Here is a 15,855-nt window from a genome sequence, read left to right as displayed (position 1 = left end):
GCTGACATAAAGGGCGAGAGGAGGTTACAAGTGACAACTCCAAGAAGGAAAGGGGTGGCTACAGGTGGAGCAATCCTCCCTGGGCAGGATGCAGCTGCCCCTGGGCCTAGAACCACCCCCTCAAAGCCACAGGCCATCTGGACCTCAAATGCAGAGGACTAGAACACATACAGGGGTGTGCTCTAGGGAACAGGCCGAGAAAAATCTAGCTGGCCTTTCCTTTACTCTAGGATACAACATTTCTTCCACTTCCCCACAGACCTTCTTAAACCAGTTCAGAAAGCAATAGATGGAGAGCCTGCTGGGTAGCAGCCACTACAGGGGTAACACCACACCTCTGCAAAGGATGCAACAAGTGGGCTAATTAAGACTGCCCCTCCTCAGCTGTGCTCAAACACTGCAAAGCAAAATGGCTACTGCTCCTATGAGACCCCAGAGACCTAAAATATAAAGGAAGGAAGGAAGGGAATACTATTCTCCAAAACACCTAGAGGTTCCCTGAATAAAGTTCAGGGCCAAGGATACCCCTGGGGAAAGGAGACTTCCTGAATTAGCAATATACTAAGGCTCGGGTCATTTGCTTCAAGACAGTGTCCCAGGAAGTCCCAAGAAGACCATTATATAGTGGTTAACTGACTTGTCCAGAGTCACATAGCTAAAAAATGTCAAAGAAAATACACATAAAATATTTTTATTACTTCACAGAATTTAGTTCTCCCTCCATCCTGGGGGAAGAAGGAAGAAAGGGAAAATCCTCCCTTTTCCCCAAGTCCTATTCTTAGTTGGGGACTGCTCTGTGAATTGTCTCCCTCCAAGAGCACCTCCTGCAGTCAGGGTCCCTGGCCTCTCATACAAAGGTCTGGGCGATGGCAAGCACTTTGGAATACTCGCCTTCCAGCCGCCGGAGACTCGTTGGAATTGGTACCTTGATGCGGGTACCCACCGGGTTCCCATTGTCTTCAATGAGGACCACATTGTTTGAATCAAACCTTGGTGTCATTCGGGGCCCAGGCATTCGGTGCCCCACAATGAGGGCCTTCTTCTTCTGCCCCTTGATGGCCAGCAGGATCCGGTCTCCCACCCTGCCCACTCCGGTCTTATTGTAGACGTGGATGCACCGAGGGGGGCGGTGGTATGCAGTGTTCCCCAGAGCACTATTGTCTACCACGCGTACTCTTGTCATCTTCTGTATTGCTCCAAGGGCCTCTGTGGTGCTGGAAAAAGGAGGAGAAAACAATCTAAAATTAGACACTGTCTTCCAAGAAGCACTTCTTGGAAGCCTGACAGTCTTACTCATTATCAACTGATCTGGGAGGTCCCAGGATGAAGACCATATATTAGTGATAAATTCCCTGGGTCATAATTCAATTCTCATTTTTCCCTTGAAGACTAAAAAAAAGATTCAGTCTATGACAAGAAAGTATATACTAATACCTCTTTGTTCATGCTTACAGCATACAGATGTCTCTGGGTGTAAATTTCTACCACCAAATTCTTAGTCACATAGCTAAAAAATGTCAAAGGCAGGATCTGAACCTAAGCCTTCCTGTCTCCATGGTCAAAATCCTATCCACTGTGCCATGCTGCTTCTATTTGCCTGGTCTAGGGTCAGGGGGAGGAGATACTGACCCATGATTTCACCGGCAGAGAAAACTTCCTGTGCTGGTATAGAAACTCCTGCTACCAAGGAAGATATGTACCTCCTCTGGAACTGAGTCTTAAGAGAATGGACTGAGGCACTGAGACTTGCCAAGATGTGTCCAAGACTTGGATTTGAACCCAAGTCTTCCTGACCCTGATGCCCATTTTCTTCCCACTAGGCCATTCTGTTTCTCTTACATGTCAATACCAAAGTCACTTTAGTCCAACAATCTAAAGTCCTCTGTTCAATGTTCAAAGTCCCAACCTGTCAGAGGTGAGAAAATGCTCTCCAGCTAAGGAAATTTAGACTCATTTTAAAAGGAACCAGACTTATGTATTGTAAAGTACCTCCATCTCAGTCTAATCATAAAGTCTTCCTTCCCTGAGATGAAATTTTAAAGAACTAAAAAAAGGAAAATTATGGGCCAAGTCATATTAGTACCCCAAAAATATTCCCAACCAAACTGCTAAGATCTATTGCCTCAGGCAAAGGTCTAAACTACCTCTTCTAAATGCCAACCCTTAGAGGGATCCCTCCAGACACAGTCACTTCTTATACCTTTGCTACAAAGCAGCTGCAGACTTGGAATAAGAATCCTTGATCATGAGCCTTGAGCTCCTGAAACTTATCTATGACAGAGCAAGTGTCATAATTTCTCTGTACCTCAGTTTCCTCATCCATTGACACCACCTCTAAGATCCTCATTCAGTACTGAGATCACTGACCCCAGCCTGGGAGCAAGTGCACTGATAGTCGACCTTTAAGCACCAGCAAGTAGATCTTCCTAATACAATAAAGAACTTGGACTCTTTAAGTTTACTAATTCCTCAATTAGGTTGCCAATTTTTCAGTCATTTCAGCAGTACACACTCTCAATCTGCATTCCTGTTTCTATACCACCTCCTCTTCAGTCCAGTTTCATTAGCCCGTCTCTCGTTCACTTATTAACTATTAAATGAGATGATGGATACACTCAAGAAACCTGAATCGCTTGCCAAAGGAGAGTATGTTCACAAATGGTTCTTCACTTTGTTTTCTTCCCAATTTCTACTCTTTTGTAATAAACATTGTTCATTTTTCTGTGTGTGTGTGTGTGTGTGTGTAAAGTTCATTTATATAACTTTTTCAAGTTTACAAAGTGTTTTCCTCAAGACAACACTGTGAAGTCGGCAAGAAGGAAAATAATATTGGTGGGCAGAGTAGAGGAAAAGAAGAGGCATGGAAAAAGTCCCCAGCTGACTGTAATACATCAAGCTCCACTCACCAACACTTCTGAGTAAAGCAAGGCAGGTATCATGGTAAATAAACAATCGGCCTCACAGGGTTGCTGGAAAAGACACTTTAGAAACTTAAGATGCTCTAGAAACATGAGTGATTGGGTACAGAAGTTGACTGTGTACCCGACTCCAGCTTCCAAATTAAATTCCTCCACCACCTCCTCTCCAGCTCAATGTCATATACCCAGCTGCCATTCACATACTATCATTATATACCAAATAGAATGATAGATGTAAAGTGCTTTGTACACCTTAAATGCTAGACCAGTGGCAGCCATTTTCATGATCATTTCCATCACAAACCTTCCACTATAGCACTCCTCCCACACTTCCTCATAGCATGGAGATGACTCTGTGTTCTCAAAGGTTAAGCTAACACAGTGTAAGTGCCGGCCAATCCTGGCCACTTTGAAAAGCTTCAAGCACAGACTTGGGTGAGGACCAAGACAGCTAGGTGTGAAGGGGAGAGTTGACCACAGCAGCTCTCAAAAAAATTTTTTACCAAATCGCAGAGGTGCTAAGATCTACATCCTTGGAGGAAGACTGCACACCACTAAAATCAAGATCCTCAATACAGCAGCATTATCTTGATCTGATGAAGACTCCAGTTCAGCCTGGTATCTGAACTTGTTCTCATTTCTATGCCACCCTCACCTCCAATCCCAACTACCCAGCTCAATCCAAATATCCTTACTTATGCTCCTACCCATAAACTCACCTCATCCCTAGACCTCTGCTGATTTCCAAATAGCTATTAATTTTCAAACAGAAGCCTGAAGATTTCTAGCAAGAAAAAATTAAGGATACTGAAGTTCCTGAATTTAAGGGAATGCTCAAAGGAAAACATCCTTGTATATTCAGTTAGAAAATTACCTGAAGGGAGAGTAGTTTCATCAAAAATCCTATGAAAATCTCATATTCAAAACCTATGGGAAATGATACAACTCTAAGATCAAAAGCCACTTCCCAATGGATGGTCAAAGGATATAAGGCAATTAAAAAAATGTCAACAACCATATGATAAAAAAGATACTTTCAAGTACTAATACAAAATGCACAACAAAACATCTAAGGGTTGTCTCACACCCACCAAATTGGTAAAGAAACAGCAATAGTCAATGTTGGAGGGACCATGAAAAGGCATAGCGGTGGAGCTGGTGGAGATATGAATTCATCCAACTGAGCATAAAAACAATTTTACATTATCAGAGTAAAATGACTAAGATGCCCATACCTTTTCATCCAGTGATCCCACTATTAGGCACATATCACACAAACGATTTAAAAAAAAAAAAAACAGAAGGAATGTTGCATTTACACAAAAATATTCATTGCAGCACTTTTATGCGATAGCACAAAACTGGAAACAAAATAGCTGGCCAATGATTGGTGAAAGGCTAAACAAAGTGTGGTTCGTGAATGTAATGGAATATCACTGTACTGTAGGAAATGAGAATATGATAAATACAGAGAAGCATGGAAAGAACTGATACAAAGGGAGTTAAGCTGAGCCAAGAAAACAATATGCACAATGAAAATGGAAAGAACAACCACCAGCTGAAACTAAATGCTGCTTTCACCTTAAAGAAAAGATACGAGAAGATACTTCCTCCACTTGTACAGGGGTGGGAGACCCTGGATGTGGAAAACTACTGAGAGAATTAGACTTTTTTGATATGATGGTTAGTTTTGTTAAACTGTTTTCTTCTTCGCTTTTCTTCTTCTTTTTATAAGGGATGCCTCTCTGGTAGAGAAAGGATAGAGGGATACAGTAGGAAATATATGCTTTTTAAGAACAAGATATTAATGTAAAATAATTTAAAAGAAAAACACTATCAACAAACATATGAAAAAACACTCAAAATTGCTATTAAAAGAAATTCAAATTAAAACCACCAAAATTTTTTCTCATACCCATCAAACAGGCAAAGATTTAAAAAAAGAAACAGTCAGTGTTGGAGGGGGTGGGGAAAGGTAAGCTCACTGTGACTCCTGGTAGAGCTGGGAATTCATCCAACGGTTGGTTAAAAAGAGGGGGGGGGGGGGGGGTGGAGCCAAGATGGTGAGTAAAGAGGCACTCAACATTCCCTTCCAAACAACTTTAAAATAACTTTCCAAATCAAATTCTGAAAGGACCAAGTCAACAGAAGATCAGAATAAGACATTCTTCCAGCCCAAGACAACATAGGTGTTGTCACTGCAGCTAGGCAGCACAGTAGATGGAATGCCAGGTCTGGAGGCATGAAGAATCACCTTCCTGAGTTCAAACCCAGCCTCAGACACTTACTCAGTTTCCTCAGGCAGTGATTCGTTGAGAAGGCTATGTCCCTCAAAAGAAACAAAGTGGGGAATAAGAGAAATTATTTTACTATTATATCAACAACCAATTATTAATTTGGGATCCAGGCTTTTTCTCCTTTATTTCCTCATTTGAGGCCTAGCTCCTGTGGAAGGTCAGCCTTTGAAGGACATGGCTGATCGAGATCACCTCTAACCCTTGGAGAACATGCTCTTTGATCTTGGGCCAGACCCCACCCACCTAGAAGATCTTACTTTGGTTTGGAATCCAGTCTGAGCAAGTTCTTATCCCAAGGAGAATAGCCCTTGTCCTTGTATCCCTCAATTAGAGTTTAGGGTAACTCATGAGGAAGAAAACCAACCAGAGTGGTCTGGATGGAGATGGATTCCCCTTTCTAGATTGTTGGAAGCAGCTGAGTCTTATGATCAAGTCATATTCTCAGCCAGAGGAGCCGAAGACTTATTAAAGACTTATTAAATGTCCACCAATCAGTGTTGATTTTCATTTGTCAGAGGCATTCCTTTTTTGGAAAGGTATTTAAGGCATTCACTGTCTCCACTGGGAGGTCTCTAGTTACCAAGAGAAGCCACTGACCATCAAAATGTATTTGTTATTAGCTAGCCTAATTAACAAGTTGATTATTAATTACCCAGAATTACTGTCTCTTAGGGTTTTTTCATTTGTCACAATACCCACTTCTGGATCATAGTTTAAGGGTGGAGAGGAACATTTTCATTCACAGTTCAAGGGTGGAGAGGAGAGAGAATGGAAGCCCTGAGGGGCAGTATCACTTCTAGCCCCAAGGGATCAGGGACCCAGAGGAACAGTACCAATCGCAATCCCAAGGGATCAGGGGCCTTACTGGTTAAAGACCAGAGTGCAGACCAAGAAAGCAGCGACCATACCTCTGCCCAGATCAGCCCACACTGGAAGCACCAAAAACTCCCAAACCCCCAAAACTAGCTCTGAAAACTGTAGTGTAAAAAAGCCTGAACCTTGAGACAGATCCCCATCCTTTCTAAAAGAGCCCAACTTTAACATAAAGTTCCAAATCAAGAAATAGGGTGGAAAAATGAGAAAACAACAACAAAAATCCCTGACTAAAAAAAAAGCTACTATGGTGACAGGGAAGATAAAGACATAAACTTAGAAGAAGACTATGAAATCAGAACAGCTACAAGCAAAGCCTCAAAGAGAGATGTGAATTGGACACAAGCTCAGCAAGAATTCCTGGAAGAACTAAAAAATTATTTTCAAAGTCAAATGAGAGTAGAAGAGAAAAAATTAGGTAAAAAACTAAAGCAAAGGAAGAAAATAATGAAAAGACAATTAACAGCTTAGTAAAAGAAGCACAAAAAAAAATACTGAAGAAAATTATACCTTAAAAAACCGAATTGGCCAAATGGAAAAAGAGGTACAAAAACTTATCAAAGAAAATAATTCCTTAAAACTTAGATGTGGGTGGGTAGAAGCTAATGACTCCATGAGACAACAAGAAATAAAACAAAATCAAAAGAATGAAAAGTGAAATACCTTATTGGGGGAAAAAAACTGACTTGGAAAATAGATCCAGGACAGATCATTTAAGAATTATTGGATTACCTAAAAGCCATGATCAAAGAGAGAATCAAGACATCATGTTTCAAGAAATTATCAAGAAAAATAGCCCTGATATCCTAAAATCACAGGGCAAAATAGAAACTGAAAGAATCCACCAATCACCACCTTAAAAAGATCCCAAAATGAAAACTTTCAGGAATATTATGGCCAAATTTTAGAGCTCCCAGGTCAAAGAAAAAATACTTAATAAGAAAAAAACATTCAAATACTACAAAGCAACAGTCAGGATTACACAACATTTAGCAGCTACCACATTAAGGAAATAGAAGGACTGGGTTATGATACTCCAGAAGGCAAAAGAGCTGGGATTACAACCAAGAATAACCTAACAGAAAAACCGAATATAATCTTTCAAAGGAAAAAAATGGATAATTAATGAAACAGATGATTTTCAAGCATCCCTGACGAAAAGAGTAGAGCTGAAGAGAAAATCTGATTTTCAAATACAAGACTCAAGAGAAGCATAAAAAGGTAAACATGAAAGAGAAATCATAAGGTAATCCATAAGGTTAAACTGCAAACCTTTCTGTATGTGAAGATGATAGATGTGTCTCCCAAGAACTTATCATTATTAAGGCAATCAGAAGGATTCAACATAGAAAAAGGGTGTGGGAGTGAATCAGTTATGTTGGCAGGACATAAAAAAAAATGGATAGGTGAGAAAGAGGGATGCCCTGGTAAAAGTAATAAGAGAGAGGAAGAATGAATAAAATGGTGGTGGTGGTAGAGCAGAGGGCAACACCTGAACCCTCCTCACATCTAAATTGGTTCAAAGAGGGAATATATATGTGTATGTATGTATGTATAGGTATATGTACTCAACTGGTAATAGATATCTATCTTACTCAACCAAGACTTAGGAGGGTAAGAGGATGGGGGAGGGGGGGAACCGGGGATGATAACAGGGAGAGCAGATAAAAGAAGGCAGAGGTCAGACTTTAGAATAGGGACAGGATGAAGAGAGACAGAGAGAGAGAAGGATAAATTGAAGAAAAAAGAATGGAAGGAAATGCACAGTAACCACAGCTGTGAATGTGAATAGGATGAGCTCACCTATAAAACAAAAGTAGATAGCAGAATGGATCAGAAACCAGAATCCAACTATATGCTGTTAACAAGAAACACACTTAAAACAGAGAGACACACACAGAGGTAAAATAAGAGGCTGAAGTAGAATCTATTATGCTTTAGCTGAAGTAAAAAGAAAAGGGGGGGGGATGGTAGCACTCACAGTGTCAGACAATGCAAAAGCAAAAATTTTTCAATTGTTTTTCGGTCATGTCGGACACTTCATGACCCCATTTGGGCTTTTCTTAGCAAAGATACTTAAGTGGTTTGCCATTTCCTTCTCCAGCTCATTTTCAGATGATGAAACTGAAACAAGGTTAAGTGACTTACTCAGGGTCACGTAGCTAGTAAGAGCCTGAGGCCAGATATGAACTCCGGAAGATAACTCCATGACCAGCACTCCATCTACTTTGCCACCAAGCTGCCCCAAAGGTGGCGCAGTGGATAGAGCACCGGCCCTGGATTCAGGAGGACCTGAGTTCAAATCCAGCCTCAGGCACATAATACTTACTAGCTGTGTGACCCTGGGCAAGTCACTTAACCCCACTGTCTAGCCAAAAAAAAAAAAAAAGGAAAAAAAAAACCAAGCTGCCCCAAAAGCAAAAACAGACATAATTAAAAGGGATAGGCAAGCAAACTACATCTTGCTAAAAGGAACCAGAGACAAAGAAGTAATATTAATACTAAACATATATGCACCAAATGGCATAGCATCCAAATTCTTAAAGGAAAAGTTAAACGAATTACAGGAGGAAATAGACAGTAAAACCTTACTAGCGGGGGACCTCAACTTGTCTCTTTCAGAACTAAATAAATCTAACCAAAAAATAAATAAGAAACAAGGTAAGGAAATGAATAGAATTTTAGAAAAATTAGATACGCTAGACCTCTGGAGAAAATTGAATGAGAATAGAACTTTTTTCTCAACAGGATATGGAACCTACACCAAAACTAACCATGTATTAGGGCATAAAAGTCTCACAACTAAATATAGAAAAGCAGAAATATTAAATGCACCCTTTTCAGACAATAATGTAATAAAAATTATATTTCATAAAGGGCCTTAAAAGCACAGATTAAAAAACAATTGGAAATTAAATAATCTAATCCTAAAGGATGAGTGGATCACAAATCATAGAAACAATCAGAGAATGACAACAATGGGACAACATTCTAAAATTTATGAGACGCAGTCAAATTAGGGGAAAACTTATATCTCTAAATGCATATATCACTAAGAGAAAGAGCAGATCAGTGAACTGGGTATGTAACTGAAAAAAAAAACTAGAAAAATAACAAATTAAAAATTCCAATTAAACACAAAATGGAAATCCTGAAAATCAAAGGAGATTAATAAAAATTGAAAGTAAAAAAACCCCACTAAACTAATAAATAAAACTAGGAGCTGGTCTTATGAAAAAAAAGAAAAACAAACAAACCATGAAATAGATAAACCATTGGTTAATTTGATTAAAAAAAAGAAAAGAAAACAAAATTATTAGTATCAATAATGAAAAGGGAAGCAGCTTAGCAATTTCAGATTTCAAACTTATTACAAAGCAGTAATCATCAAAACAATCTGGTACTGGCTAAGAAACAGAATGGTAGATCAGTAGAATACACTAGGTACACAATATTGAGTAGTAAATGGTCACAGTAATCTAGTGTTTGATAAACCCAAAGATCCAAACTTTTGGGGTAAGAATTCACCATTTCACAAAAATTGCTGGGAAAACTGGAAAGCAGTTAGACAGAAACAAGGCATACACAGACCATCATCTCACACTGTATATCAAGATAAGGTCAAAATGGATAAATGATTTAGATATAAAGGGTGATATCATAAGTAAATTAGGGGAGCATGGGAAACCTACCTATTAGATCTATGGATAAGGGAAGAGTTTATGACCAAACACGGGACAGAGGAGATTACAGGAAGTAAAATAGATAATTTTGATCATATGAAATTAAAAAGTGTTTGCACAAACAAAACTAATGTAGCCAAAATTAGAAAAAGAGGAAACAAAAAAAAATTTGCAAGAAGTTTCTCTGATAAAAGACTCCTTTCTCAAAGGTATAAGGCACTGAGCCAAACTTATAAAAATAAGAGCCACTCCCCAGTTGATAAATGGTGAAAGGATATGAACATGGAGTTTTCAGAAGAAGAAATCAAAGCTATCAATAGTCATGAAAAAAAAATGCTCTAAATCACTACCAATTAGAGAAATGCAAAAAAAACCCACAAATACTCTGAGATACCACCTCACACCTATCAAGTTGACTAACATGACAGAAAAGGAAAATGACAAATGCTGGAAGAGATATGGAAAAATTGGGGCACTAATGCGTTGTTGGTGAAGTCGTAAACTAGTCCAACCATTCTGGAAAACAATTTGTAACCATGCTCAAAGGGCTATAAAACGATGCATGCCTTTGATCGAGCAATATCACTACTAGGTCTGTATTCCAAAGAGATCAAAGAAAAGGAAAAAAGGATCTATTCATACAAAAATATTAATAGCAGCTCTCTTTCTGGTAACAAAGAAATGGAAATTGAGAGGATGCCCATCAATTGGAGGTTGGCTGAAGAAGTTGTGATATTGTGATGGAATACTACCGTGCCGTAAAAAATGGCAAGGAGGATACTTTCAGAAAACCTAGGAAGACTTATGTGAACTCATGCAAAGTGAAATGAGCACAAAAAAAAAAAAGTGAAATGAGCAGAACCAGGAAAACACTGTACACAGTAACAGCAATATTTTAAGGATGATCAACTGGGAAAGGCTTAGCTCAGGAGTGGGGAACCTGTGGCCTCAAGGCCACATGTGGCCTTCTAGGTCCTTAGGTACAGCCTTCTGACTGAGTCCAAGTTTTACAGGCCCTGCCCCACCCCACCCCCAGCTCCTCTGATCAAGACAATGATTCAAGACAACTCCAAAGGACCTATGATAAAAAATGCTATCCACCTCCAAAGAAAGAACTGATAAACTCTGAAGGTAGACTGAAGCATACTTTTTTTTCTTACTTTTTATTGTTTCATTTTATTTGTGTTTTCTTTTGCAACATGTCTAATATGGAAATGTCTGGTATGACCTCACATGTATAACTGAAATGTAAGCCCCTCCTTCTCAAGGAGTGGTCAGGGTAGGAAGAGGGCCATCTCCAGTCATCATGATCTATACCTCGCCATTGGACCTAGATGGTTCCAAAGGACAGACTGAGGCTGGTGACTTTGCATAGTCCCCCCTCACTTAAATCCAATTCACTTGTATGTCAGTCATGGCATCTCCTCACTGATGTCATGGTCCTCTTCAAGAATGAAGGACAATCACATCTGTGAGTAGAAAATAGGAGCTATCCCACTGTGGACCCAACTAGAAATGGCCAGTTGGGCAACGCAGCTTTCTCTCTCTTTCTTTCTATTCCCTCTGTCCACACAGGGCATCATATCCTTACCTACAGAAGCTCTGCCCAAAGGAACGTAAATTTTGATCCCAGAAACATTTTTTTTTTTTATTTTTTATTTGCTTTAAAGCCAAATCACTTTGGTTCTCATTGACTAGCCAACAATAGGTCCCATTCAGGCCAAGCCCCACTTGGTCTTTGTTTGGGCCCTGACTGGCTCAGAGTGAATGTAAACAGCAATTGTTTTGGTTTTGGCCAGAAACCCTGAGGGTCTTTCCCTCCCAGATAGATTTTTTTTTTTTTTTTGACTAGGTAAAGAGGCCATTCTCTGCCTCATTTCTTATCTAGCCTTCGTCACTGAATGGGTATTGCCTCAGTCATACTAAGACCTGTTAAAGACCTTAGTTTAAAAAGACCAAGGTCTTCCACTGTATCCTCTGCCATCTCCAGTTGCCCTGATCTGCGTCTCACCACTGGACTCAGATGGCTCTGAAGGAGAAAGTGAGGCTGGTGACTTTGTAAAGCCCTCCCTTTCTTAAATCCAATTCACTTACATGTCACGGTATCACCTCAGAGAAAAAACTCCCATTTATATCAAAATATTCATAGCAGCATTTTTTTTTTGTGATAACAAAGTAGGCTGGTCAGTCAAAAAAACATTTATTAAGCACCTATTATGTGCCAGGCATTGGGCTAAGCACTGGGAATACAAAGAAAAGCAAAAGGCAGGCCCTGCTCTCAGAGAGTTTACAATCTAATGGGAGAGACAGCATGCAAACAACTATAAATAAACAAGATTTATACAGGATAAATAAGTGATCATTTCAGAAGGAAGACACTAATATTAAAGAGAACTGAGAAAGGCTTCTCACTTTGGCTGAAACTTGAAGGAAGTGAAGGAAGCCTATACGTAGAGATGAGGAGAAAAATAGTTCCAGGCACAGGGGACAGTGAAAATGTCCAAATTGAGATGATGTGTCTGTCATGTGCAAGAGACAGAAGACTATGACATCAGGAAGGTGATGCCATGACATGCAAGTGAATTGGATTTTAGTAAGGGAGGGCTGTACAAAGTCACCACCCTCACTTTCTCCTCCGGTATCTCCAAGGGTAGGAAGGGGCTAGCTTATGAAGAGTTTCAAAAGCCAAAAAGGATTTATATGTGATCCTGGAGGAAAAAGGAAGCTACTGGAGTTTATTGAATACAAAGGTGAGGTGGTCAAATCTGTACTTAAAGAAGATCAGTTTGACAGATGAATAAGTGCCCATTCACTGGGGAATGGCTGAACAAATTGTAGTTTATAAATGTAATGGAATATTACTGTGCAGCACTATTAAGAAATGGTCATTAAAAGATGACAAATATGAACAATTCAGGGGAACTTGGTAAGACTCTTATGAATTAAGTGTATATAGAGCAAGAAAAATAGAACCAAGAGAACAACATATACAATGGCCACAATGACGTAAAGAAAAACAACACAGAAGACACTAGAATTCAGATTAAGGTAAGGACCAATCCTGATTCCAGAGAGCTGATAAAACTATTCCCCTCTTCCCAAAAGAGAGGTAATAATCAAATCAATCAACAAATATTTATTAAACACTTATTATGTGACAGGCGCTGCTCTAGGGCTGAAAATACAAATACAAAGAATGAAAACAATCCCTCCTCACAATGAGTTTATAGCCTGATGGAGGAGAAAAGGACATATAAAAATAAACACAGCATAGATATAAAATTAATATATACATATATGTACAAAGTAGTTAAATACAAGGTAGCTTGGGAGGGAAGGTATTACAAGTTGAGGGAACAGGAAAGGACAATGGATGTAGAATGCTATACACAACTGTCAGACAATTGATTTATCAGCTTTACCCTAACTGTTTCTCCATGAAAAGGTAAGGGTCTATGGCAGAAGCAAATTTATTAAAAAATGACAATAATGAAAAAATAACAAAGCACCATTTTTAAAAAAGTAGCTAACCAAAGATTACAAAAGATGGAGAGTCAATGTTTAAGGGATTCTAGGAAGAGAGGAGAGAGCATTATTAGGGGTGAAGTGGCCCAACCATTCTGCATTTCCATTCGGAATTTTGCAGAAGTGATTAAACTATTCATACCCTTTGACCCTGCAAATTCTCTACTGGGCCATCTTCCCTGCGACAGAACCACTTTCTACTAGAGGTCCCCTCCTATCCCTCTTTCCCCAGGAAATATTGGTTAAGCTAATTTTTCCCTGAAAGGCAACAAAATTGTCCCTAGGACTTTTGACTGGACAGGGAGATACAGCTTGAGCCTTGGTCCCCTGGGCTAATCAAATCTTGGGAAAAATTAGCTTAACCCATGTTGTTGTGGGAGAGGGAAAACCTATTAGATTGTGGTCCTACTACATACATACCTCAATGAAGTCAAAGACAGACACAAAGGTTATTTGTTTATGTGTCTGCCCACTGATTAGGGAATGGTTGAAAACTATGGTATACAAATACAATGGGATATTATCACACGGTAAAAAAAAAGATACAAGTACTCAGAGAAAGAGGAAGATTTGTATAAAATGATGCAGAACAAAATAAGCAGAATCAAGAACAGTATACACAATGACGACAACATGAATAAAAAGATCTCTAAAAGGAAATTAAACAGTAATGGGGAGAAAATGATGAAGGTCCAAAATTCCTCCCTCATGGCAGAGGTGGAAGAATACTAAGACAGAATATTGTATAAAATCAGATAAATTTCCACAGAAAATATTTTTGCTTAATTGTTTTCCTATGTCACCAAGAAGGGTTCAATCTGCAGAGGAGGTAGGAAATGATTGTGATGCAAAAGGTACTAATAAAATATTTTTCTTAGTTTTTAAAAAGACATTTTACTAATATCTTTAATTTTACATTGCATAAATTTCCCCTATATCCTTCTCATATCTCCCCCAAAATTATTTTTTTAAAAAGAAAGAAAAAAAAAGAGGAAAATTTTTTTAACAAAACTGACATTGAAAAAAATCTGATAATACATGCAATATTTCACATGAATAAATCTCCCATGCCTACAAAGGAGTGGCCAGGCAGAAAGAAAGAATTACCTGAAATACCGCTGGCTTAGTGCTCTGCTGACAGGGTTTAGAAGGGACCCCCAAGGCCCCGGAGAGAAAGCCATAGGGATTCTGGAATGAAATCCTGCAGAAGAAAACAAATTTATTTGTAAGAAGTTTTTACCAATAGCTCATTTGCACTTTGAAAAAGAACTACAACACAGGTTGGAGATGAAGGAAAGGACAGAAAGGCAGCACTCCCAGTACATGCATATTATCCACATAATTGGTACAATGCTCACTATCTAAAGAAGTTATGGATGAACAGATGTTTCCCAGGTTCCTGCTACCACCCAGATTCCCTGACCTTATCTTCTAGCCCTAGAGTTGGGGAGACAGGAATGCTCCTCTATTTTGTTTGCCGCAGACAAAGCAGCTACCAAAACTCAAAGGAATCCAGCAGGAAACAAGTATGCCTTGGTTATTTTCAGAGTTATACCACTTCCAGACAAAAAGCTATCAGGTATACACTTAGTTTGAGACCACTTCCCAATTAATGTTTCTATGACTTTCTTGGAACTGGACTTTGCCTAAAGAGAAGAATTATCCAACACTGATTATCTAAATAATTGCATCCAAATGTTGTGACTAACCTGTTTATTGTCATGTCACCCTTTCCCCTAAATCCAAGAGCTTAGAAGTCTAAGTAGCAGAGGGGTGTGTAGATAGTTTTCCTCAACTGAACTCTAAAGTCAATTCCCCCAAAGGGCATTTTTCACCATGTAGTTCCCACAATCGCCAGGCTAATATTAACCAAAGAACTCTAAATAGGCAGCTAGACTATCACAAGGAGACACAGTTGGAGTTAAAAAGCTTTACTAAGTATTTAAGGGAAAGAAAACAAAAGGCACAAAGTAAACTTTTAAGTCTATCTTTCACTTATACCCCTCAGAAACTTGAAAAAGTCTATCCACTCAATCTCTGAACCTGGTCAAGAAAAAGGGAACAGAGCTGAGTCATCCCTACTCCTTCCCAATGCCATTACCACGTTTTGTAGGAATATGCCAGCAAAAGTCTGAGATCGAGCACATCTCAGTCTGAGTCCCTACTTTGCCACCTGTAAGACATAACCTTGGAAAATAATACTCTACTTACAAGACACAAGCCAGTTCTTTAGAACAAAAAAAGATAATTCATGTCAAAGTACTTTTAAAAGTTTGAAGAACTAATCATATACAAAGTATTGTAATTATCCATTTGCTTATATTCTTTTTTTCAGAAAAGGAAAAAAAAGTAAGAATTTTTAAAATAAACTAACAAGATAAAGTAAAGAAATCCACTTATATTCTGTAATCACTGGCTCCCTTTTATGATGTCCTCTGAAGAAGAAAAATCAAAGCAACACCATTTCATCACAGGGTCCGAGGAAAATTAGGTGCCAAGAAGCTAATTTTGTTTGTAAAGTCATCAACTAAAGGAAAACTCCAGTGAACACTAGACTTA

At 38.9% G+C, this 15,855-nt stretch overlaps 1 protein-coding gene across 6 annotated transcripts in view; it reads right to left on the bottom strand.

Moving 5' to 3' along the window:
- Nucleotides 1-675: 675 nt before the first annotated feature.
- The window catches only part of MRPL14 (mitochondrial ribosomal protein L14), a 34,515-nt gene continuing 19,335 nt past the window's right edge, over nucleotides 676-15,855 (bottom strand). For all 6 annotated transcript variants that reach the window (XM_027838299.1, XM_027838302.1, XM_027838300.1 and 3 more), the window contains 2 exons: nucleotides 14,404-14,497; nucleotides 676-1,214 (listed from right to left, as the gene is read on the bottom strand). In XM_027838299.1, the coding sequence (XP_027694100.1) occupies nucleotides 848-1,214; nucleotides 14,404-14,477 (441 nt within the window). In that variant the 5' untranslated portion in view covers nucleotides 14,478-14,497 and the 3' untranslated portion in view covers nucleotides 676-847. The remainder of the gene's footprint in view (nucleotides 1,215-14,403; nucleotides 14,498-15,855) is intronic.

The sequence above is a fragment of the Vombatus ursinus genome, unplaced genomic scaffold (genome assembly GCF_900497805.2).
Source record: "Vombatus ursinus unplaced genomic scaffold, bare-nosed wombat genome assembly UNPS02014826.1, whole genome shotgun sequence".
NCBI classification, from domain to species: domain Eukaryota; kingdom Metazoa; phylum Chordata; class Mammalia; order Diprotodontia; family Vombatidae; genus Vombatus; species Vombatus ursinus.
This window is presented reverse-complemented; position numbering and strand designations above follow the sequence as displayed.